The sequence below is a fragment of the Lithobates pipiens genome, unplaced genomic scaffold, assembly GCF_037356315.1.
Source record: "Lithobates pipiens isolate NorthernLeopardFrog02 unplaced genomic scaffold, aLitPip1_a1.2 Scaffold_8, whole genome shotgun sequence".
Lineage (NCBI taxonomy): Eukaryota > Metazoa > Chordata > Amphibia > Anura > Ranidae > Lithobates > Lithobates pipiens.
Window position 1 is genome coordinate 215,088,197 of NW_027507903.1, and position 27,225 is coordinate 215,115,421.

Genomic DNA, 27,225 nt, shown 5'->3' on the forward strand with positions numbered 1-27,225 from the left:
TTTAAAATTATTAGTAATTTCTATTCTCATTAGTCATTTCTAATGTTCACACACACATACGTACACAATCTTTTAGATTGGTAACATAAAACATGAAGGAAATTTTGAGCTCTTATAATATGCACTAAAAATGCTATGATGAGTGTTAATATGGTCCAAAAAAGACTGGAGTAAAGGAAAAAAAAACACTTGGACAAGATCACTTACACCCATGAGTTTTCAAAGAGATAAGATCAGTTATATCTATTGTATTATTTCTAAATTCTGGAGACTTGCCAGTGACTGGCATTGGGCCAATGGACTTGGGTAAAGGAAATGCTGTCCCAAAATAAAATAAAAAGTCTTAGGCTCTATATTCCTCCAAGATAACCTTCTCTTGTATTAAGGACATTTGCATCACACTTTATACAAGTTTTTTTTGATGCAGTTAGAGGTTATGAGGATGCAAGCTCTTTTAAAAAAATTCTCTGGATGAGTACAAACTCTTCACATGAATCAATTGAGTGTGTGCATGTGCAGTGGGCAGAGCCAGGCTTTTGTCAATTCTTCTGGTGCCAACAAGCTTCACAGCCAATATCTTGCTGAATCAGGAGGATGAGCATACGACTAGGAAGGGGGAGTGGAGGCAAGGGTCCTACAGAATATGTGCAACTGTCTACTGCAGTTGGGTATGCAATCAGATAGATATATTACTAACAACCTCCATTTTCATAGGCTTGCCACCACTTTCTTTTTACATCAGTTGTGCAGTGTGTCTAAGTATGACTCTAGAGCAGCCTTTCTCAACCATTTCAGGAACCCTTGAAATAAGCTTCCCCACTCAGTGAACCCCTGTTAAAATGACTATATCTATCTACAACTAATGATACATTAGTGTGATGGTCATTGGGAAGAATGCTCCGTGGGGCTTTAGTCATTGGGAATAAATACCCCTTTACAGATTGCTAAAACATCAATCTATCAATCTATCTATCTCTCTATATCAATCACCATCTATCAATGGTGTCAGTGGGAACTTATCTGAGAGGTAGAAATTGCTCATTGATTAAGTAGCCCCTAGCAACCTCTGGAGGAACCTTAGGTTCCCATGGAACCCTGGTTGCGACACCCTTCTCTAGAGTGTAACAGGCACCAAAAAGGTACCCCCAGTAATTCACACAGACACATCCTCCTGCTTTCCTACAAGTCTGAGTGGCGTGGCTGTTACTCTGCCAGCTTAAGGCATTTTAGAGAAAGCAGCATTTTTACTGAGGATAATCCCTTATTCAGGTATTGTAAAGCTTTACCAAGTAAAAGTCAGTAACAAATCATAATACATGGAAGTGTTAAGCGATTACAATGTGTGAGACTTCCAATTGAACTTTATAGCAAATTTGTGCTCTTCTCTGAAACAGAACTGGGCTAACACTTTCTCAAAGTGCAGGCACTTCCTAAACACTAGCTTGTATGCCTAGGTACCTCTAAAATCCAGACCAATGTTTGATATAATTAGCACTTGTTGCATTCCTGCATCAGTTGCCCTACTATTGGTCCGTCACTGTGGTTAACAACCAAAAAGAGATAAAATGTCACAAAGCATCTTGGATTTTGGGGGTACCTGGATGGGTTACAAAGGAGAAAAAAGACATATAGTCAAATACATGTGTTTGCTGCATCTGAGTGTAAGCACCTTTTTTGGGGCGGGGCACTTGTTTATTTTAATTATTAATATATTAATATATTAATAAACCCATTTTAAGGCACTGAATGTTACATTATTGATATGTACTATATGTATTTTAAATAAAGACAACATGTAAACTAGGTTTATTAGCCCTTTGAAATTATGATTAGAGCTAATGAAGGGGCGAATAGTTCATTACTAAACTACAAATTCTAAAACATTTAGAAAGATGGTTATAAATGTGAAAATACATTTTTTCAATTTGTTATGTCTTCAAAAAGAGTGCTATTTGAAAGCTTGCAGGCAGTTAATCATAATGTATTATGAAAAATGAGGGGCTGGATGTAATGAATTTATGGCACTTTAAATTTTGCTGAAATGCTATGATAATTCATAGTTCTGCACCCTGAAGCTAATAACCAAAATTTAACTATCAATTTTTAAATATTTCTTTTGAAATGCCTACCTAAAACATGCTGTTTTTTTAATATGCCAAAACCTACCTTTGAAGAACTCATGTTATACCAATGAAAACTAAGAATATAGTTTCAACAACATATTATTTTCTGTTGCCTGGAAAAGGGTAAAAAAAAATTCAAACCTAAGACTGCAATGTTTAGATATAGCTCCACAAGCCACTGCACACATCATACTCAGGTTACTCAGAATACTTACACAAAAACCTGTTGCTTCACTCATTTTTTGGCACCGTTCTCTTCTCTGTATTGATGTTCTGTGGCTGTTAAAATATAAATGTGTAATAATATATGCTGTTAGAATTACTGGTATTACTGATGTTGATCACATAATCTCGTGACTATGTTGTAAATGTATGAATGCCAGTGATTGAAATATGCTCTACAAATAATAATAATGAGCTAGAGATACACAGTCATTCAAGAAAGTTATCCTATTTTTAAATAAATTTCTGCAAGTGTTGAAATGGTAGTCAACCAAACATGTAGAAAAGATCACCAGCATTCCAGGATAAAGGCAAGATGAAGATTTAATGTACCACCAATGCTCTAAAACCAAAGACATCCACTTTTTAAATTGTGCTTGCCCAGTTGCCCAACTTAATTTTTATCTTGAAAAAGAGACAAATGCTGGCAGGCTTTTTTTATGTTTTAAGTCGTTCTCTTATATGTAGCACCCTCTACCTAGGTAGGTAGGTGCTAGTGTAGTGGGTTTGTTTTGTACTGTCAGCGCAGGTAAATTTAGGCAGGCCTGTGCTGTGAGCTAGGCCTGTTTGTTTTTGATTTGGAGGCAGGAGAATGGTTTAGCATAGAAGCAGGTGACTGACATGTGCTTCAAGTAGAGGGCCACCCTAAAAAAAAAATAGCATTAATATTCTTTAAAAAAAAAAAACATTTGAAATTTTTTTTTTAACTTACCAGAAACCCCTGTTGCTAGGCAGTCTTCCTAATCTGCCTCTTCCTACTCCACGGTAATCTTCAGTCTTCTCTCCTCCTCGCGCTGTCTTCTGGGGAATGGGGCGCGCTGTGTTCTGGGAAATGTGTGTGTCCCAGAACACAGCGTGCCCCATTCACAAAGCGCCGTGTGACTCGCGTATGCGTAGTAGGAAACCTGCAGTGAAGCGCCGCAAGGCTCCACTGGTTGTTTCCCTTAGTGAGGATGGTGGCGCCAGGACACGATACGAGGGACGTAACGGCCTCGGGGGGGGGGGTGACATCGCGGGCGCCCTGGACAGGTAAGTGTCCTTATTAAAAGTCAGCATCTACAGTGTTTGTAGCTGCTAACTTTTTAAAAATAAAAATTTCCGCTGGAACACCCCTTTCAGCTTTTGGGCGCCTCCTCTGGTTTTCAGAAGGTTCTGGAAAAGAGGCAGGGCGGAGAGCTGGAGTGACATGGGTTGTATGTGGGAGCCCTTACCAATCCCCAACTAGGATTGGCAGGGGGCAGGTCTCCTATATATACCCATGATCAGCCTGTTGTGGGGGCAGTTGTTGGGTGAAAGATTGTCTGGTAGGGCTGGCTTAGCCCTTCCTTCTCTGGGCTGGCCGCTCAGCTGTCGGCTAATTGCCAGCTCTCTTCTCTCTCCACAGTTACCAGCTGTTCCTGATCATGCTCGTCTGACCTGCCTACTTAAAGCCTTCCAGCTCACTTCACCTCTGCCTTCGCCTTGGTCACATCACAAGAAACCATGTCCTGTGGTTTGTTTAAAGACTGGCTTGCTGACATCCCTTCTGGCTCCTTATCCTGCTTGCTGTTGCTCTACTTGGATCCCTGACTTCTGGCCTGGCTGACTACCCGATCTGGTTACTGGACTCTGGCTATGCTTGACTACGCTTTTTCTATTTACCTTTTTATTTTCATTAATAAACAAGTGTGATTTAATTGTACTTCTGTCTCAGTCTGATTCATGGTTTCTGACAGTATGCGAAGGCCATGAATTCAGAAGATACAGTCAATCCACTTGTTGGTAATATTTTTTCCAGATTGGATGAGCAAGATCACTGCATGGATCAGTTTGCCATGGCGTTACAAATGCTCCTGAATCGCACGGCTCACCTGGAATCCCCCACGGTGGCTGCTCCGGTACAACCTGAGTCGCAGGCCCTCCCTGCTGCTGCGCCAGTCTCTGTGCAGGCACCCGCCTCGAGTATTACCTCTATAAGAGGTATGTCTGGTTCTGCTCCGCTTCCCCAGCGATTTGGGGGCAATCCAGTTCAATGCAGAGGGTTTCTTAATCAGGTTGAGATATACTTCGAGATGCTGCCCCAGGCGTTTCCCACGGACAGAAGCAAAGTAGGTTTCATGATATCTTTGCTTTCTGAGAGAGCCTTGGCCTGGGCTAACCTGTTGTCTTGAGTTACCTTCAGTTTGTGGCCTCCTTTAAAAGGGTTTTTGATGTTCCCGCACGCTCCGCTTCTGCTGCCAAGTGCCTCATGTCCATCAACAGTGGCGTAACTAGAACCTTCAGGGCCCCGATGCAAGAAACCATGAAGGGCCCCCCTGAACCCCAGCCAGGGCCCTCCGAGTCTGGCGGTGGAACTCCAGGGTGTGGTCACAGGTATGACCTTTGTGAGCCCTGTAGTTCCACCACTGGTATCAGTAGTTTTTATTTATTACATTTTTTACATTTTTAGGTGCCCCATTGGGGGACTGTCCCTAGGCAGGATTGGGTCCCCGTCCCCAGAAGAGATGAGGTCCTTTTCTCCAGGGCCCAGTTGTGGTCGTGACTGCTGCACCCCCTATAGTTACGCCCCTGTCCATCAAACAGAGTACGAGAACTGTTGCCGACTACGCTATTGAATTCCGTTCTCTGGCAGCAGAGGTTGCTTGGAACAATGAGGCCCTCATGGCTTCTTTTTCTCACGGTCTCTCGGATTCCATCAAGGATAAGATAGCAGCCCGAGATATACCCACTGAGCTGGAGAGCTTGATCTCGTTTGCCATCCTCATTGGCTCCAGACTCAGAGAAAGACTTTCTCTTAAGGAGCGCTTGTGGAAGCTTCCTGTACGTTTGCCTCCGAGCTTTTTAGTCCCACCCATTCCTTCCTCACCTCCCATGCCTCCTGGTACCGAGTTGGTCAGTGAAGATGAACCCATGCACCTGGGCTTCACGCGTCTCTCTGCGGATGAGAGAGCCTTTAGGAGGAGGGAGAGATTGTGCCTTTATTGTGGCCAGGCAGGTCACTTTTTGAAGTCTTGTCCTACCCGTCCAGGGAACGCCTGAACCTTGAGGTCCTGTCATGGACAGACCTTAGGTGGCCTTGTTTCATCCCCAGTTATCCAGAAGGATAAGCTCCTGGTTTTTGTCACCCTTTCTTGGGCTGAGTCGTCCATCGAGATACAGGCTCTAATTGACTCTGGGGCTGCAGGCCTGTTCATTGATGCTGCATTTGTTTTGCAGCACTCGATTCCGTTGCAGCTGCGTGACACTCCACTTGCCATTGAGGCTCTTGACGGGAGACCTTTACAGCCTGCCCATGTGACTCATGAGACGGTTCCATTGTCCATGGCCGTAGGGGCTCTTCACCATGAGATAATCCAATTCCAAGTTATTTCCTCACCCAGGTTTTCGCTGGTTATTGGTTGTCCTTGGTTACAGAGGCACAACCCCTCTTTTGATTAGCTCCGTGCTGAGGTTCTCTCCTGGTCACCACAATGCAGTGAGACATGCTTCCTGAAGGTATCCAAGGTCCTGTGCACCTCTTCACTCCCCTCCCTGCCGGAGGAGTACTGCGATTTTAGCGATGTCTTTGATAAAGGTCAAGCCGGTAGTTTGCCTCCACATCGGTCTTATGATTGCGCAATTGACCTTCAACCTGGTGCCATAGCTCCTCGTGGCTGGGTTTACCCTTTTTCGGTCTTGGAGGATAAGGCCATGGAGGAATATGTTGCTGACGCACTTTCTCGATGTTTCATCCGTAAATCCTTGTCTCCTGCTGGTGCTGGTTTCTTCTTTGTGAAAAAGAAGAGCGGTGAACTGAGACCTTGTATAGATTATAGGGGTCTCAATCGTGTCACAATTAAGAGTGCCTACCCGATTCTATTGATTACAGAGTTATTTGACCGCCTCAAGGGAGCGACGGTTTTCACAAAGCTTGACCTGAGAGAGGCATACAATCTCGTGCGCATTAAGGAGGGAGACGAGTGGAAAACTGCATTTAATACCAGAACAGGCCATTATGAATACCTGGTAATGCCTTTTGGCCTTTGTAACGCCCCGGCAGTTTTCCAGGAATTTATTAACAATGTCCTCCGAGATTTGTTGCAGTTGTGTGTGGTGGTTTATCTCGATGATATCCTCATGTTTTCCAAGTCCCTGGAGAGCCACCACACAGATGTCTGTCGTGTGCTTCAGAAACTAAGAGAGAACAATCTCTATTGTAAACTGGAGAAGTGCGAGTTCCATCGTGAACAGGTTACATTCCTGGGCTATGTCATTTCCACTGTTGGCTTTTTGATGGACCCAGAAAAACTTTCAGCAGTCCTACAGTGGCCTCAACCCGTGGGTTTACATCCTCTGCAGTGTTTCCTGGGTTTTGCCAACTACTATCGGAAGTTTATTCGTAACTTCTCGTCTCTGGTCAAGCCCCTGACTGATATGACCAGAAAGGACAGTAACCCACAAAGTTGGTCTCCGGAGTCCATTAAGGCCTTTGAGACTCTGAAGGCTGCCTTTGTTTCTGCTCCTGTGTTGGCACATCCTGATCCTACGTTGCCTTTTATCCTAGAAGTTGATGCTTCTGAGACTGGAGTTGGTGCCCTTCTGTCTCAACGTCCTAACTCTGAGAGCACTATGCATCCGTGTGGCTACTTTTCCAAGAAATTGTCACCTGCTGAGTGCAATTAGGAGATTGGTGACAGAGAGCTGTTGGTGATCATTTTAGCCCTGAAAGAATGGAGACATCTCCTTGAAGATACCACTGTGCCTGTTCTTATTCTTACTGACCATAAGAATCTAACATTCTTGTCTGAGGCTAAGCGACTCTCTCCCAGAAGGGCGCGATGGGCTCTTTTCTTGTTGAGTTTTAATTACATTGTCTCATTCTTACCCAGTACTAAGAATGTAAGGGCTGATGCCTTGTCATGACAATTTTCCTCCACTTCCAAGTCAGAGTCGGTTTCCGGTTCTTATGATTCCTCCTGATCGTATCTTGGCTACAGTTCGCACCAGTCTTACTTCTCCTTTGGGAGACAAAATTCTTGCTGCACAGGTCCATGTTCCTCCTGATAAACCTTGTGACCGCTGCTTTGTCCCAGAGTCCCCGTACTGCTGTGCTCCAGACTTACCATTCTCCCAAGGCAGCTGGCCATCCTGGGAAGAATAAACTCATTTGGGCCATTTCCCAACAATTCTGGTGGCCTAGTCTACGGGCTGATGTTACTGCCTTCGTAGCTGCCTGTCCGGTGTGTGCTCAGAGTAAGACTCCACGACACCTTCCAGTGGGCCCCCTACAACTCATACCCAATAGAGAGAGGCCCTTGACTCACCTGTCTATGGATTTCATTGTGGAGTTGCCCAACTCCCAAGGCAACACTGTTATCCTTATGGTGGTTGACCGGTTCTCAAAGATGTGTCATTGTATTCCACTTAAGAAGTTGCCTACCTCTAAGGAACTGGCTTCCATTTTTGCTCGGGAGATCTTTCGCTTACATGGACTACCCAAGGTGATTGTCTCGGAGAGGGGCAGTCAGTTTGTCTCCCGGTTCTGGCGAGCCTTTTGTGCACAGTTGGGAATCCAGCTTGCGTTCTCTTCTGTGTATCACCCGCAGTCTAATGGGGCCACAGAACGAGCCAATCAGTCCTTGGGCAATTCCTACATTGTTATATTTCTGACCATCATAACAACTGGTCTGACCTATTACCTTGGGCAGAGTTTGCTCACAACAGTGCTTTGAATTCTGCCTCATTTATGGCGAATTATGGTTTCCAACCTTCCATGTTGCCTCACTCGTTTGTTCCGCAGAGTATTCCTGCATTAGAGGAGCATCTCCGTGGTCTTCGTTCCACTTGGGTACAAGTCCAGGAGGCTTTGCATCGTGTTAATGATAGGTACAGACTCCATGCTGACCGCAGACGCCTGCCTGCACCTTCCTACCAGGTTAGGGAGAGGGTCTGGCTGTCATCTCGCAACCTCAAGCTTTGTGTTCCTTCACTGAAGTTTGCACCTTGGTTTATTGGGCCTTTCTGTATCCTTTGCAGGATTAACCCAGTGGCTTACACGTTGGACCTTCCTCCTAGTATGCGCACCTCAAATGTGTTTCATGTCTCCTTATTGAAACCGTTGGTCTGTAACCGATTTACAACCTCGGTGCCACGCTGAGAACCATGAGGAGTATGAGGTACAATTCATTGTTGACTCCCGCAGGTTCCGTGGGCGCATACAGTACCTGGTGCATTGAAAGGGGTATGGTCTGGAGGAACGCTCCTGGGTTTCATCCTCTGACGTACATGCCCCTGTCCTCCTCCACGAGTTCCATAGATGGTTTCCCCTCAAGCCCGGTGGCCCTCCGAGGGAGAGGGGTCATTGAGGAGGGGGTACTGTCAGGGCTGGCTTAACCCTTCCTTCTCTGGGCTGGTCGCTCAGCTGTCGGCTAATTGCCAGCTCTCTTCTCTCTCCACAGTTACCAGCTGTTCCTAAACATGCTCATCTGACCTGCCTACTTAAAGCCTTCCAGCTCACTTCACCTCTGCCTTCACCTTGGTTACATCACAAGAAACCATCTCCTGTGGTTTGTTTAAAGACTGTCTCGCTGACATCCCTTCTGGCTCCTTATCCTGTCTGCTGTTGCTCTACTTGGAGACCTGACTTCTGGCCTGGCTGACTACCTGATCTGGTTACTGGACTCTGGCTATGCTTGACTACGCTTTTTCTATTTACCTTTTTATTTTTATTAATAAACAAGTGTGATTTAATTGTACTTCTGTCTCAGTCTGATTCATGGTTTCTGACACTGTCGTGGTCTGAGGGAACCCGCTTTCTGGGGGGGGGCCTGGAGCTCTGGGAGAAAAATGCCAGGATTTGGATATGGAGCCAGAGGGAAAGACTGGAAGAGACAGTGGTGTTGTTTTGGAGTCAAGACATTGCAGCCACGAGGGCTGGCAGGATTTGTATTGGATATGCTGTGATCAGTAGTCCACCAATTGTCAGTTAGCACATCTATTCAACTAAAACAGTTGCTAACACAAAGGGGACTGCAGACCCCTGCCTTTAAAGGGCTATTAGGAAAATGTTAGGACTTATTCAGAGTGATGCCTAGCCATGTGCCAACGGTGACAGGAACCTAGATTTGGACAGTAAAGGAAAGCAAGTGATCTTAAGTTGTGTGCTGGAGAAGATGTGCAGAGTAACAGACTGTCAAATTTAGACTCAACCAACCAACATTGAGAAGTATTCATCATTTGGGCATTCCATGTCCCTTTTCCCATCCAAGTTTAATCCCCTAATAAAAAACAGAAAAAACAAGCAAGAGACTGTTCATTGTCTGATAAAGTGTGGCAAAATGGATGTATGACCAGCAGGGTGAAATGTGTGGATGTTGAAACACGCAGCGACCCCACGGGGGCACTGCTACATTTTGGTGTTCCCACCGAGATCCGACCATCACGGTTAACCTGCTGGCCATTGCCCCTAGCAACGCAGAAGATTGGGGACTTTGCTTGTCCCTTTGCATAGAGGATTCAAACAGGAAAAAAGACTGTGTGTTTGCCTGCAATTCAGCTTTTACAAGTGCCCTTGTCAATAGAAACCAACCAGGATTAATTGTATTGCTGTTTCTGCTACCCAGTCACCCCAACCCATGCTGGGATGGACACTTGTACCTATCCTGCAATTCAGTGACAGTAAAATATGTGCCATCACCCGTGGCAACCACGACGGGCGATCGTACCCATGGATTACAAATATGTCCAGTGCTCTGCATGGCATGGACATTTACCATTGGCTTACTGAAAACTTTACTCCAAACTCCTGCTTGACAACAGTAAAGTGTGTGTGAGAATGTCTACTGTTACTCCGGGTGATAGGAAGCAGCTTAAGGATGCCTTAGGGTGGAACTATTTTTAGTCAGTCCTTTACAGGGAGGCATTGGCAGTTGACTTTATTGTTGCCATAGGCAACCACTGAACAATACACCTGCTATCGGTCTCTAGTTACTGTGACGCAGTGTGCAAAGAGCAACATGTCTGGGCCAAACCTGCTAGCATCAGCATGTCTGCTAACTCCAGCTTGTCCCACAAGGGGTTAACGCAGCACGTGCAGAATGGAGCCTGCTTATCAATTCTTTAGGCACTGAGCAGGCAGGGAGAAGGAGGGCAGAGCCATGCCCTCGAGGAAGCTAACAAGTTCCATCTAGCAGCAGACACCACGAGGCAGCTGAAGATGGCAGAGTGTAATCGGCTGATGCCCATGTCACAGTGGTTACCTGACATGCAGGAGTAAGCACTGGTAGACACTGGCATGTGGCTGGAGAGTCACGGAGGGCTCATCTTGGAGGTGATTAAAGGAGTGTAGCGGCTGTGTCTACTCTGTCCCAAGTGTCAGATCCCAACAGCGGGAGTGAATGCTTGGGCCTGGCGCAGCCATTGTGGGGAGCCACTAACCAGGCTGGGACCTGTTCAGCAGGAGTCAAGGTATTACCACATCAACCTGCTTTCAGGACTTTGTGCGCCGCAGGAGACTCGGAAGGCCAGAGAGGGCCAGAGATCACCAAACAAAGGCGGAGAGGTGTTGCAGACTGGCGACTCCTCCATGAAGATAGTGGACATATGTGGCAAAAAGGACACTGCCGTGACCCGTGGCCTGGCAAGGGACCTGTCGACTGCACGTGCCAGTGTGCAGGAGCTGGATGACATCCCTGAAGAGCCGGCCTGCTGTGCCTTGCTGTGCCTCTCCAGAAGGAGCCCATGCTAGAGGGAAGTGTACCTTGAGGTGAGCTGGATGAGGTAAGTGAGGGCGGGGTCATTGATTGGGGTTCCTCCAGAATACTGGAGAAGTTTGGGTCTTTGGAGCGCCTGTTTGCATGGTCATCCCCTGAGGAGAGTTCCGAGGAGGAGGAGTGGGAAACAGGAGGTTCTAATCCCACAGATACCCAGTCAGAGGCAGGAGAAAATACTCAGCCCACATTATGGACCTCTATCCCTCACAGCAGACTCCTTGAAAGCCGACCCTCCACTAACCAGATCTGTAGCTCTAAGCAGACCCAAACTGTCTCAAATTGGGATGAGCCAAAACCTCCCCCCAGTTCGTTTTGCAGCAGAACATGCGAACAGGCAAAAAATTTGTTCAAACATGCGAACACCATTGAAGTCTATGGGATACAAACGTGAAAAAGCAAAAGTGCTAATTTTAAAGGCTTATATGCAAGTTATTGCCATAAAAAGTGTTTGGGAATCCGGGCCCTGCCCCAAGGGACATGTATCAATGCAAAAAAAGTTTTAAAAACTGCAGTTTTTTCAGGAGCAGTGATTTCAATAATGCTTAAAGTGAAACAATAAAAATTAAATATTCCTTTAAATACCATGCCTGAGATGTGTCTATAGTATGTCTGTAAAGTAGCACAGTTTTTACATGTTTAGAAAAATAACACAGCAAATTGACATTTATAAAGGAAAATAAGTCATTTAAACTGCTCGCGGCTATAATGTATTGTCGGGTCCTGGCAAAATAGATGAAAAGTATTGAAAAAACCCAGGCCATTACCAGACCCTTTGGGTCTGGTATGGATATTAAGGGGAACCCCACACCCAAATTGAAAAAAAAATGGCATGGGGGTCCATCAGGCCCCCAGGCACTATACTGTGTACTCTGAACAGCAGTATATATACTATACGGCCTGCCTTATATATGCTGCAGAAAATTGGGCTTTAGCTGTTGGTGGTACCAGAACACTGTAAGCCCTCACAGTTACTCTTGGTGAGCACAGGAACAGGTCCTGCTGTGAAATACTATATGTACTGTGTACACCTCCAGAAGTGTAGTAGAAACTATAGAAACTGTATTAGATACTGTGTACACCGCCTGCACTGTATTAGCAACTGTACTACAGATGCACTATATTTTATACTGTGTACACCACCAGAAGTGTAGTAGACACTGTACACACTGTATTAGATACTGTGTACACTGCCTGCGCTGTATTAATAACTGTACTATGGCTGCACTGTATTGTGTACTGTGTATACCACCAGAAGTGTAGTAGAAACTGTATACACTGTATTAGATACTGTGTACACCGCCTGCACTGTATTAGCAACTGTACTATGGCTGCACTATATTATAACTATATACATATATATATATATTGGTCTTTGGCCAATTATGGCTTTCTTAGCAGAGGGCGCTGGGATTGGCCAAAGCATGCAGGTCAGGTGCATGCTTTGGCCAGTCATACAGCAATGCACTGTCATCTCGCAGTGCATTATGGGGTGTTCTGCGGCATTCAAATTTTCCACAAACGCCCCATAATGGTCGCTCTTTGGCGAATGGTGAACATCATACCTTGTCTCAAAGTTAGCCAAAGGGCTTAATATTTTGTTCTATAATAGACTGTGCCCTCTATGAGGGAAACTCTCAGGGGACACAGTGTTTGATGCAACAGTGATTAAAGGATACAAAGTCCTTCAAGTGGTTGGTATAATCACATGTATTATTACGTTGATTCTCTCTGTTTTAGGTACCTGCTCAGTCCAGTGTGTGTGTGTGTGTGTGTGTTTTCCTAAAATTATAATGCTAAATAACTTTTTTTGCAGAGCACTGCTTTCCTGTCATGTGACCTCCCTCTGCTTCCCTTCCTGAGTAAGTGAGTACCGTGGGAGGAGCTGAGATTCCCCCACGATGAATGCAAGCCAGCAGAGGGAGGTCACATGACAGTACAGCAGGTCGCTGCAAAGAAGGTATGCATTATAATTTTAGGAAAACACACATACTGTACTAAACAGGGACATAAAACAGAGAGGATCAAAGTAATTAATACATGTTTCTTTACTTTACAAGCACTGGAGCAGCTGCAGGGAATAGAATTACACAGGGAGGAGAGGAGGGGGATCGGCTCTCACACAGGCTACGGAACTGACAAGGGGAGGGGGAGATGCAGAGACACTGGATGACAGAGGCACGTAAACTGACCACGCTTTTGGAGATCAGCAGCCGTGATAAAGATGGTCAGTTTACAGAGGGGAAGACAGGAACAGGCAGGATCAGCCCGGTAATGTATAACATAGAAAGGGACAATTGACATGGCAAAAGCACTATGCCTTGGGACAGAAGCATTTTTTTTCTTTAAAGCAGAGAAAAAATAAAAAATAAAAAAACAGCAGCTACACATACTGCAGCTGCTAGCTTTTAATAATAGGACACTAACCTGTCCTGGAGTCCAGTGATGTCAGCACCGCAGCTGATGTCTCCATCAGCTATCGGGTGCGGCCGCCGCCATTATAGATAAGGGTACCCACCAGTGTAGCCTTTTGGCTTCATGCTGGGAAACCTACTGGCCCAGCGACAGGGGAAGGAGGAGGGAGGAGGAGGGAGTGGTGACATCAATAGATGCGGATGAGGCTCCCTGAAGTGGGAAAGGATACCTGTCAAAGATCCTGCCCCCCCAACCCCCCCCCCCCCCCCCGAAACTCCACTTTAAGGCTACAACCACTCTCAATGCACTATTTTCATGATTAAAATTACCAGAACTATGGCTGAGGTCGATGGTTTAAATTTTTCTGAAATTTTTATTTTCATAGAGAAGTCTATATATTGCATGTTAAATGGACGTGCTCATATGCAAGAAATGTAGTCTACCTTCTTGGTGGTGTCATAGAGTGCAGTTTGAGTAATTCTTTTGACAGAGATCCTGTGTTTGCTCCTTGTATTGGTGAAACAGCAGAAAATTGGATAAAGCTGATGGCTGACAATGCTGGACTTTGTTTTTCTGGAATAAAAAGCATAAAGTTAACAATTCAAATACTAAATAAGGAAGCCACATTTTACCTATGTACACCAGCAAATTATCTTCAATTCTAATGCCCATTTTTATAGACATGTATGTTATAAATTTGCACTGCACCTATACAGATATTGGTGCCCATACTAAGCATCTGCACATATGCAATGCGAGAACCCGTGTGATTCCAGTGCGGGTTTATGCATCGCAAATCTTTCGCAGGCAGTTTACAATGTCCTAACCGCTGCGGGGGTCAATAGAAAGTTAATGGCAACCACAGATTGTTCGCATATGACTGTGTGAACTGTCGAATCGGACAAGAATGAACTCCCATGCGATCCGGTGAGAACAAAAAAAATGGCCCTGCACGATTTTGGTCTGAATGCGTTGTGAATTCAGCCATACAATGTGTATGGCTGAATTCCAATTCACATCACACAGACGTCGCATGTGATTTGCACAGCAGTGCGGTGCGAATCATATACGATGTCTGACATTGCATATGTGTGAACTGCTACTAAAACTGGGTTCACATACAGTATCTCACAAAAGTGAGTACACCCTTCACACTTTTGTAAATATTTTATTCTAAATTTTCATGTGACAACACTGAAGAAATTACAATGTAAAGTAGTGAGTGTACAGCTTGTATAACAGTGTAAATTTGCTGTCCCCTCAAGATAACTCACAGCCATTAATATCTAAACCACTGGCAACAAAAGTGAGTACACCCCTAAGTGAAAATGTCCAAATTGGGCCGAATTAGCAATTTTCCCTCCCCGGGTGACTCATTAGTGTTACAAAGTCTCAGGTGTGAATGGGGAGCAGGTGTGTTAAATTTGGTGCTATCACTCTCACTCTCTCATACTGGTCACTGGAAGTTCTAGGACATGGATTACTGGAACCATGTTTTGTGGTCTGATGAGACCAAGATGAACTTATTTGGTTCAGCTGGTGTCAAGCATGTGTGGTGGCAACCAGGTGAGGCGTAAAAAGACAAGTGTGTCTGCCTACAGTCAAGCATGGTGGTGGGATTGTCATGATCTGGGGCTGCATGAGTGCTGCCGGCACTGGGGAGCTACAGTTCATTGAGGGAACCATGAATGCCAACATGTACTGTGACATACTGAAGCAGAGCATGATCCCCTCCCTTTGGAGACTGGGCCACAGGGCAGTATTCCAACATAATGACCTCAAACACAAGATGACCACTGCCTTGCAAAATAATCTGAGGGTAAAGGTGATGATCTGGTCAAGTATGTCTCCAGACCTAAATCCTATTGAGCATCTGTGGGGCATCCTCAAACAAAAGGTGGAGGAGCACAAGGTCTCTAACATCCACCAGCTCTGTGATGTTGTCGTGGAGGAGTGGAAGAGGACTCCAGTGGCAACCTGTGAAGCTCCGGTAAATGCCATGTCCAAGAGGGTTAAGGCAGTGCTGGAAAATAATGGTGGCCATACATTGACACTTTGGGCCCAATTTGGACATTTTCACTTAGGGGTGTAATCACTTTTGTTGCCAGCGGTTTAGGCATTAATGGCTGTGTGTTGAATTATTTTGAGGGGACAGCAAATTTACACTGTTATACAAGCTGTACACTCACTACTTTATATTGTAGCAAAGTGTAATTTCTTCAGTGTTGTCACATGAAAAGATAGAATAAAATATTTACAGAAATGTGAGGGGTGTACTCACTTTTGTGAGATACTGTATATACGGGGCCAGTTTCAGTGAGATCAGTAAAAAAGAGTTTAGTGCAATTTTGTTCAGCAGTTCAGGCGCGCTGCAGGTGCAAATTTTTAAAGCGAAGGACACTGGAAATCACACCTGAACTGGGCTGAAAATCAGACCTGACTCTGGGCTGAAAATCACACTGCGGCCGGTCTGCACATATGTGAACCAGGTCCATAGAAAGCCGGTTTGGTTCACATGTCATGTGAATTTCATGTAGTTTAAAATGCAGACTAACTTCTACCTTAAACCACTTCAGCTACGGAAGATTTACCCCTTCTTGACCAGGCAATTTATAGTGATACGGCACTGCATTACTTTAACTGACAATTGCGTAGTGCAACACTGTACCCAAATAAAATGTATGTCCTTTTTTCCCACAAATAGAGCTTTCTTTTGGTGGGACTTGATCACGTTTGCATTTTTTTTTTGCGCTATAAACAAAAAAATGCCAACAATTTAATAAAAAAAAAGTTTTCTACTTTCTGCTATAAAACACATCCAATAAAAAAAATGTCAAATCTAATTTCTTCATCAATTTAAGCCAATATGTATTCTGTTGCATATTTTTGGTACAAAAAAAAATCCCAATAAGTGTATATTGATTGGGTTGTGCAAAATTAATATTAATTTATTTTTACTAGTAATGGCGGCGATTAGCGCCATAGCGGGACTGCGATATTGCAGCGGACAAATCAGACACTAACTGACACTTTTGACACTTTTTTGGGAATCAGTGACATTAATAGAGTGATCAGTGCTGAAAATATGCACTGTCACTGTACTAATGACACTGGCTGGAAGGGGGTTAACATCAGGGGCGATCAAAGGGTTAACGGTGTGCCTAGCCTATGTTTGTGTACTGTGTGGGATGTGCTTTTACTAGGGAAAGGCATGGATCCATATCCCTGCTTTGCAGGAACACAGGATCCATGCCTTCCCTACTGACAGAATACTTGTTTACATAAGCAGACGTGGTTCTGCCTGTGTACCGAATGATCGGTGGGTGCTGGTGGACATGGAGTCTGCAGTTGTGTATAATCACAGTGAGAGTGAGCCACCAGCATTGTGCACTCACGCCTGCTACTGAAAAATGCAGGATCATGTATATATATATATATAAATACATGTAATCCTGGTGCCGCCCTGTAGCACTAAAACTGCTTTTGGGCAGACAGCAAGTGGTTAAGTAATAATTTTACATTGGTCTATAAAAACTTTTACATGACATGAAAAATAGGTATCAGTAAATGGTATCAGCAAGTAATTGATAAAAAGTATCGGTACTCATAGTCTTAAAACACTGGTATAAGTGCATACCTGTTATAATTTCTTTCAGACAGTAGAAGATAAGGAAAAAAAAATATACTGTCCCTGTGGTAGGTGATGATTAGCTGGCTACGCTTTCTGACAGGGAGGCCTGGTTAACAAATCTGGCTGGACAGATTTACAAATCCTATGGCAGGTAACATTTATGCACCAAATAATAATTAAATCTTTTTTAAAATCAGATATGGATCCTGTGTTTTTGTAAAGCAGGAACACCGATCCATGCCTTCCACTAGTAAAAGCTCCTCCCCCACTACACTGAAACATTAGCTAGGCACACAGTTAACACGTTGTTTGCCCCTGATGTTAACCCCTTCAGTGTCATTAGTACAGTGGCAGTGCATATTTTTTGCAAAAAAAGTGTCAGTTAGGTGTCCAATTTGTCCGCCACAATATCTCAGTTCTGCTATAAATCTCCGATCGCCAACATTACTAGTAAAACATATCAATAAAAAAAAATATCCCCTAGTTTGTAGACCCTATAACTGTTGCGTAAACCAATCAATTTATGCTTATTGAGATTTTTTTTTTTTTTTACCAAAAATATGTAGCAGAATACATATTGGCCTGAACTGATGAAGAAGTTAGATTTTTTACATTTTGTTATTGGATGTGTTTTAACCACTTCAATACAGTGCACTTATACCCCCTTCCTGCCCAGAACCTATTTTCAGCTTTCAGCGCTCTCACATTTTGAATGAGAATTACTCAGTCATACAACACTGTATCCAAACAAAATTTTTATAGTTTTTTCACACAAATAAAGCTTTCTTTTGGTGGTATTTAATCCCCACTGAGTTTTTGTTTATTTTATGCGATATAAGTAAAAAAAGAGCAAACATTTTGAAAAAAACACACTTTTTTAGTTTCTATTATAAAAATAAGTAATTTTTGTTCATAAATTTGGACCAAAATTTATATCGCTACATATCTTTGGTAAAAATAACTCAAATTAGTGTATATTATTTAGTCTGTGTGAAAGTTATAGAGTCTACAAGCTATGATGCAAATCATTAAAAATTGATCACACCTGATGTACTGAGGGCCTATCTCAGTTCTTGAGGCCCTGAAATGTCAGGACAGTACAAATACCACCAAAATGACCCCTTTTTGGAAAGTAGACAATCCAAGGTATTTAGTAAGAGGCATGGTGAGTTTTTTGAAGTTGTAATTTTTTTCCCATAAATCTTGGGAAAATTAAGAAATTCATTTTTTTTTTTAAACACAATTGTCATAATAACAATTTATTTCTCACACACGGCATAAGTATACTTCCAATTACACCCCAAAATACATTCTGCTACTACTGAGTATGGCGATACCACATATATGAGACTTTTACATAGCCAGGCCACAAAAAGACTCCCAACATGGAGGGGAGCATCATTGGGCTTTCTAGGAGCATAAATTACACATCAAAAATTTCATTACTATCTATCACACTTTTGAAGGTCCTGGAGCACCAGGACAATTGAAACACCCACAAAAAAAAGCACACACCCCAACGTATATATTCTATAAGGCATGGGCTGGTGACAGGTACTTGGGTACTCTTATGAGCTAGAGACAGGTACTCGGGTACTTTGATGAGCTGGTGACAGGCACTCGGGTACTCTGATGGGCTGGTGACAGGTACTCGGGTACTTTGATGGGCTGGTGACAGGTACTCTGATGGCCTGATGACAGGTACTCTGAGGCTGGTGACAGGTATTCTGGGGTTTTTAATGGGTACTCTGATGGGATGTGACAGTTACTCTTATGGGCTGTGACAGGTGCTCTGGGGCTGGTGACAGGTACTTTAGGGCTGGTGACAGGTTCTCTTTATTTGGGGGGTGATCAGGCACTGTACTGTACCTTTTTCTTCTAGATCTCCTCCACACACACTGAGGAGGAGAACCTGGAAACGACACTACAGACGTTTGTTGACATTGATTGTACACAGCCAGTCACGTGGTAAAAAGCCAATGTTATTGGCTCTTTAACCTGATGGGATGGGCTGTGTCTGAGGGACACGCCTCATCCCTGATCGCCGCGTTCCCCCCCCCGGGGCATGCACAAGTGCCGATTACAAGCACAGCACATGTGACCATAAAAAGGGGAGGGATTCCGGCGCTCCAAATATTGTGATGTCTTTAGTAAAATGGTGCAACCATCCTCAGAGGGTGTCCATTGCCTCTGTCAGTAAGAAGAGTAAAAGAAGGGGGTGGAGGTGCCAACTCTGATGATTCTATCATATCATTAAATGTTAAGCGTAAGCGTAATATATACACTTACTGGTTCACAGGGTGGGGATGCCCATCAGGGGTAGAGATGTCTTGGGGTGTGCTGGTGCTGTACTGCAAGCTCTAGTGCGTTCTTCGGTTGTAGAGATGTATAATCCTGGCCACAGGCTGTACATTCCTAATTTTTTGTCTGGATGCCCGCCGTGCACTGTGACATCACTTCCGCTTCCACATTACAGACCGGTTAGCGTGGAGTTTCCATACAGTGGATGCCACAGAACAGCCTGTGGCCATGATTATACATCTCTATGGCCGAAGGAATGCCACTGGAGCCTGCAGTACAGCACCAGCACACCCCAGGACATCTCTACCCCGATGGGCATTCCCACCCTGTGAACCCAGTAAGTGTATATATTACACTAACACTTAATGATATCATAGAATCATCAGAGTTGGCGCCCCCACCCCCTTTTTTTACAGCACATGTGACCGGATGTGATTGGACACAGCTGGTCACGTAGTAAAGAGACAATTTCATTGGCTCTTTACCCTGAATGGGGATCGCCTGTGTTTGAGGGACATGCCTCACCCCGATCGCTGTGTGGGGCCTGCAGGAGTGGCGAGAACCGAAGGATGTCATATGACGTCCACCTGGAGGTAGGAGATGTTCCTGCCACCGTTTGTCTATGGCCCACTATAGAAGTGGTTAAAGCATTTGTTAACCCAAAAAAAAATTAAAAACGGATCCTGCTTCTTTAAAGCATGTTATATGACACAGTGCTTGTCCTTGTAACACCTAAAAAACCTGGCTGATCCTGCCAGTGTCTCCCCACCCCTCTGTAAACTGACCACGGTGTATCATGGATGCTGAGACCAAACACCGTGGTTAGTTTATGTGCCTCTGTCATCAGCAGCCTGCTATCTGCTCTCCTCTCTGCTCCTGTGTCCTCCTCCCCTCTGTCTGTGTGTGAGCCGCCCTCCCCCTCCTGCTGCTCTCATAACACTAACCTGTATACACCATCAGCACTGCCCCCTACTGCAGTGTCCCCCTCTGTGAATGATTTAGAAATATGAATGCTGTAAATACCTAATTTAAGAGCCGAGATTGTGATCACATGACCAGCCAGCTCTCTCCTCCTCTCCTCCTCCCCTCCCCCAGACTGACATCAGCAGGGGAATCTCAGCCCCGTCCGCTGCATCTCTCAGAGGAGAAAAGGAGAAAGCTGGCCAGTCATGTGATCGCAATCTCTGCAGTGAAATTAGGTATTTGCAGCATTTATTTTTATAAATCACACACAGAGGGGGATACTACAATAAGAGGCAGTGCTGATGGTGTATACAGGTTAGAGTGGTTTAACAACCACTTTAAAGCATAAAGTAAAACATTTTTGCAAAATATCATTTTTTTTTTTTTTTTTAAGTTGTTGGTCGTTCTTTGTTTATAGCGCAAAAAATCAAAACAAACAAACACAGAGGTGATCAGATACCACCAAAAGAAAGCTTTATTTGTGGGGGGGGGGGAAAGGACATCAATTTTATTTGGGCACAGTGTCGCACGACTGCGCAGTTGTCAGTTAAAGTAAAGCAGTGCCGTATCGCAGGCAATGGCCTGGTCAGGAAGGGGGTAAACCTTCCGGAGGTGAAGTGGTTAAAGGAGAAGTGACTGACAGTAACCGCTTTCTGCTCAGTGAAGACCAAGAACTGAGCATTTAGCGATCATGTAATCGCTTGGTTCCCAGTCTTATGCTGGCCATACTCTATATGAAAAATCGACTGAAATTCGGTCATTTAGACAGTTCGTTCATTTCTCAGCCAGTTAATGGGCACAAATTGGTAATCGGTTGGGACAAAAGAGCGAAAGGCAAGTTTGGAAATTTTCTGCCGAACGAATGATAAATTGAAAGGTTAATGTGTTTCCCGTCCAAACTGTTTGCACTAGGTATATGTGGAAAAACAGCTTAATTTAGGTCCATTGAATGATTTATCGGTCATTGCATGATGGCACTATCGTTTGCTCTCACAGCCGAATGTTTTTTTTTTTAAAATGGGTTTTAACGATTTTTCGTATATTGTATGGCCAGCATTAGAGCCTGCAGGGGACAGCTGTAGTATCGGATTAATGCTGCTAAAAATGCGGGATTTTCCAGTCTTCTACATTTGTCGTTATTTAACCCACATCCTCTGAACCCAGGTTGTCATGGACATAATGTGGAGAGTAAATGGAAGTTCTGCTTTAAGAAACTAATGACAGTAGAAGATTTAAGTTCCCTCAGATCTAGGATTATTTTTTTTTTTTCTGGGGGCGAATTAAAAGAGAAAGACATTTCCAAGAGGCTTTTTAAAAATGAAGCCTCGTATTTTACAAATTCAATTTGTTTCAAATAACCCCAGGTGCACTGTTAATGGGAATCCACAAGAATTTACATGTCATTCACTAACGTATGAAACCTTTTCAGAAACTGCATATTTCCTGATTTCAAGCATTTTTCTTGCTAAGAGTGTCACCTAAAAATGAGCAAATTTGCATTTTTCATATTTATTATTTATCATAATAAAGAGAAGACTAAGGAGTCTATGTAAAAAATAATTTAAAAAATAGTTGGACAAATTGTACTAGCATTTACTCAGGAATCACAATTTCTAACCATATTTTGCTGAATATGTTGATTTCCTATAATGACCAGATCCATCTAGTATCCATAATGTAGCCACCAAATGGAGCTGACAATCATAGGAAATTTACATAATAGGCAAAATATGGTAAATGTGGGAATGCCTGGGCAAATTCACATTGAATAACTAAAAAAAAAAAAAAAAAAAAAATCAAATAAAAATGGCTACTTACATTTGTAATTGCTCTTTTCAAACTGCTGCTCTCCTGCTATATAATGTTATGGATGGGGTTAGTGAGTTATTGTTTACCATATTTAAACCTGTCTTACCATGCTGGCAGGTCTCGTTATCAGGTGTAAACTAGATTTGAACACTTGTCCTAACAAAGGGTTGCAAAAAGTACACTTGGAAGTTCAGTCGCTGTAAATCTGAGGGAAATAAAAAACAGCATTTTAGCTTGCACATGATTGGATGATAAAATCAGCAGAGCTTCCACTCATTTCAGATCTACCCCTTAGATTTAGAGCGACTGAACTTCGAAGTGCACCTTCAGTGCATTTTCAAGTGCACTTCTGTGCAAAGTGTATTTGCCTTTCGTAAATAACTCCCAATATAGCAGCTTACCAGTCCACAGATGTAGCGGCTGCATTACTTTTCTTTTTTTCCAGGCATTTTCCTTCTATTTATTAACTAGTAATACTGCCAGCAAGACACTTTCTTCCTAGGCTGACAATGTTGACTCACTGTATTGTACTAGAGGAGCAGAGTTTATTGTAGGTCAGGGCCACAAGACACCTCCATTCTCCTCTTCTCCATAACATGGGGTGAGGTGATCTGTAGCGGACAGAAAGAACTGGGGACACTGCTGACTGATAAAAGTGCAGCAAAGGCAGGGTGCACATAAAATTATGTCTTTACAGGATTTTTGGCAGCTCAACAGGTACTTTTCTACTTAACTACTTGCCGACCAGGCTTTTTCTGGCACTTTTGGTTTACTGGTTTAAATATTTTTTTACTAGAAAATTACTTAGAACCCCCGAACATTATACATTTTTTTTTCTATCCGATATCCTAGGGAATAAAATGGCGATTGTTGCAATTTTTTATGTCACACAGTATTTTCATTACATTTTATTAAAATATTGAATAAATTATTATTATTAATCAAACATTTTGAATGAAAAAAACAACAACAACAAAACACAATATATAACTAAAACTAAAAGCCACCCGCTGCTGTCAATCAAATCCAATGAGGTGGACGCCAGAGGGCAGGGCCAAGTCCAGCATTCTGTGTCTATGCACGCAAATGCTGGACTCTGGAGCATTGCTGCAAGGTAAACCCCAGGGAGAGAGCTTCTCCCAGGGGTTTTACCAATGAGAGGAGGAGCTGAGAGAGCCACCGGGGGACCCCAGAAGAAGAGGTTCGGGGCAATACTGTGCAAAACTAACTGCACAGAGGAGGAAAGTATGATATGTTTGCTAATTAAAAAAAAATGAAGGTTTCTAATCACTTTAAGTATTGAATTAAATGTTGCTATTTTTGTACTGAAAAAATAGATTTGATAAACAGCTGTACTATTAACATGCAGCATAACAAAATTACAACTACCAACATTTTAATCTATGGGTCTTCTGATTTCAAAAAAGTATATCTTATGGGGTTTTCTGTACGTTTTCATATAAAATGTGCATTTTAGCAGGTTCGAGAAAATCAAAAAAAAAGATTAGCAACAAAAGGGTTAAATACAATACCAAGTTTTCACCTTTTAAAACAAACCAACATTGGACTACTAGGCTAGGGAGAACTCTATACAAAAATGACAAGCTTTTAAAATAAAAATTCCATATCATTAAGCAAGAACTGCAATAGTCATAGTTCATTAAAATAAATGGAAAGGAGTCTAAATCCCTGCTGGAACAAGGTATTATACCACTGTGTTCACACCACAGGAAAGTTCTATTATGATTTATGACTTTTGATTTTATATAAAAACGCAGCTTTCAAATCCAAGGATGCATCATACATAAAAAACAAACATTAATGAGTGCAATGAAACTGAAAAGGGCAAACTGCATAGAATTGTTTCATAACTAAAAAGGATAGTAAACATAACTGCATGTGATGTGATATTCCCAGCTTCTATTACATTCATCTTCTGTTTTATGGCTTTGTTTTGGTTTTGGGTTTTGGTAGCTGTTAATGGCACAAAGGAGCACAGCTATTTTAAGGGAATAGAAAGGTTACTGTGATTTTTACCTACCGTAACTATAAAATAAAGTGGCAGCACAATTTTTTAGGGATTCGTCCACCCACCCCACTATTGCAACTACAATGATGCAAGTGTTTCATTAAGGGCGCACTACGCTGATAGTCAACCCCAAATATGGTTTGGGGTGCAATGTAACCTTTTCTTGACCACTGTAACTATCTTCAAAGCATTCCTGGGGGCTTACATTCCATTAGCATACAATTCATTATATTCGAACCTGAGTTTCATTCTTTATATGCAGTGAAAAGATGTGAAGCTCTATATCTCTGAAGTTATTCTGTGCTTCTTTGTACTGTTCCTAACATTTTTCAATAAAATGTATTGAAATGAAAAATGTCAGTACAACTTTAGAGAGTGCAGATCCTCTTTGTTTATCATATTGCTTTAGGCTGGCCATGTGCAATCTAAAGAAAGCACCCAGAAAATACAAATTTCACCATTTATTTTAACTACTGGACCTTGTGATTGTTGTAAGAGGTTTTTATTGCACAAAGAGATTTTATAACATATTGGAAAATTTTTATCACCAGTAACAAATCATTCAATTTTTTAACATCAGTCTCATCGGGCAGAACAGATTGGTAGAAAGTAAATATTAAAAAACTAAAACATTTCTGTGCTGGGGTATATAAAAGTAGCAAGCAAAAGCAGCCTACACCGAAATCTGTGATGACAAATTTGTAAAGAAAATCAATTAAACGGTGTGGCACTAAATCAATAATCTAATATAACAATCCACAATAATAAATCCACAAACTTAATGTGCAAAAAAATCTTAAGTCCCAAATCATAAAGTGCAAGCATAAAAAAAAAAAACTTCATAATTGATATGTAATCACCACAATGATAGGAAGTGTGTAATCCCGCATTCAAGTGCAGGTGAAAGCAATGGCCTCTTATCCCAAAACAAGGGACCATCGAAAACTCGATAGGTGTGAATACATTGTTCAGTTCATATGAAGCGCTTCCAGTGCTTGTTACTACCGTGATATCACTCCATGCTGAATGATTAAAATAGCCTGTTACCAAACAATGAGGAGCATACTAATAGAATGGTTAAAAGTGCTTTATACACCCAAGGTGTTCTGATCCCGCTAGTCCTCCCCTTGCTCCAAACTCAAACAGAATTGAAATGCAAAGCAAAGAGACAAAACCTCATAGCGCAATATGTTTATAAGTCTGTCTCTTTAATGACAGAAATGCACTTATAAAAATTGTGTTGCAATATCGCATTAAAAGGATATAAGGCGATTTCCAAGTAGGGGGTCTCCAAACGCCGATATCCCGGCAAGCCGATAGCGTGATGACATCACATGTAGCCAAGCGCTTTTGAACATTTCAGTAGTATGGTCCCCATTGTTTGGTAACAGGCTATTTTAATCATTCAGCACTGAGTGATATCACGGTGGTGACAAGCACTGGAAGCACTTTATAAATTAAACATTAAATTCACAACTATCGAGTTTTTGATGGTCCCTTGTTGGGATAAAAGGCAATTGTTTACACCTGCACTTGGATATGGGATTACACACTTCCTATCATGTTGGAGATTACATATGAATTATTATTATTTAGGAATTGGTACGTTATTTATTTAATTAAGTTTTTATGTTCATTAAGTTTGTGGATTCATTATTGTGGATTAATATTGTGGATTGTTATATTGGATTATTGATTTAGCGCCACACTATTTTATTGATTTTCTTTAGAAAGTAAATATCATCTCTTCCCTGTTAGGGTGGAGAATAGTCATTATTCTCTACTTAGAAGTCCCCCCTTTGAATAAAAAGCATAATTTCCAGGTATTTTATGTTGCTTGTTTGGTATAACTAAGCTAAAGACCAATAGGGGTAATTTACTATAGTGCCAGTAGCGCTAATATGCGCTTGCGTGAATAAACACTCTCAAAATAGTGAAATAGCGCTAATTTGTGCCCAAATGGAATTCACTATAGCACTGGGGAGAAAATAATCCCAAAATTGAATTCACTATAGCTTCCAGACAACAGATAGCGCCTAAACCATGACTCTTGCTAGAACCTGGAGAATTGCAGGTGGAAATAATGTTTAGAGCATGATATGATCACCTATGATCACCTAAATGGTATTTAAATATGTGAAATGCTGTTTAACGATAATCTGCTTTTAAACTGCTTTCAAAAGTTTTATATACACTGAAAGTCTGAGAAGAGATACATTCCCCATCTATGTTCCAGCACAACTGAGCAAACTACTCTCATTTCAACTCCCATGCCTTTTTTACAGAGCTCTATAGTAAATACAAAAATTAGCGCTGAGCTAAAATGCATTTTTGTGAGTGAAAATTCACGCTATATAGCCCAATGCAAGTTTCAGCCATTGATTATAATGGTACAGTTGTATCTTCCCCAAATAAATACTTTTAATGTTGAGATGAAATGTATCTTTCTCTCAAATAAATTGTCCTTGCAATAATGTTGCTTCTTCTTTATCTATTGTGTTTTTATGAATGCTAGAACGTGTAATGTTTTCATGTTTTGGTAAAATATACTTTTCTCCGTTTCTCTCACTTTTTGCTGTCCATCTCACAAAAATCTTTACCCAAATTCACACCGGTGTCTTTACAATCCAAAAACAATACCATTGCTGATGCAAATTTAAAATGAGTCACAATTTTGTGTGTTGTTTAGTATTTCCAAATGATTATAATTTGAGCCCAAAAAATGTGATATCAGGAATAAAAATGTAATTCCCAAGATTCAGAGGGTAACATCACTATTTTACACTCACAAACCAAGAACCATCAAATATCACAGAATAAATCAAGACAAATAACTCCTGACTAATAGGATTTTCACATGTAGCAGCATAGTGGCTAACAGATTAGCACTTCTGCTTAGCAGCACTGAGGTTCTTGGTTTGAATCTCAAACATGCCACTTCATGTAGAGAAGTTGTCTGTACTCCCTATGTTGTTAAACATAGCTCCTGACTCAGGTCCTTCCATA

General features: G+C 42.3%; 1 protein-coding gene across 1 annotated transcript in view; it reads right to left on the reverse strand.

Moving 5' to 3' along the window:
• LOC143960154 (uncharacterized) overlaps nt 1-27,225 on the reverse strand; it is a 226,091-nt gene that overhangs the window by 26,491 nt on the left and 172,375 nt on the right. Inside the window, exons 11-12 of the mRNA XM_077468464.1 lie at nt 13,930-14,059; nt 2,339-2,402 (exon numbers count right to left, since the gene is read on the reverse strand). Coding sequence (XP_077324590.1) covers nt 2,339-2,402; nt 13,930-14,059 — 194 coding nt within the window. The remainder of the gene's footprint in view (nt 1-2,338; nt 2,403-13,929; nt 14,060-27,225) is intronic.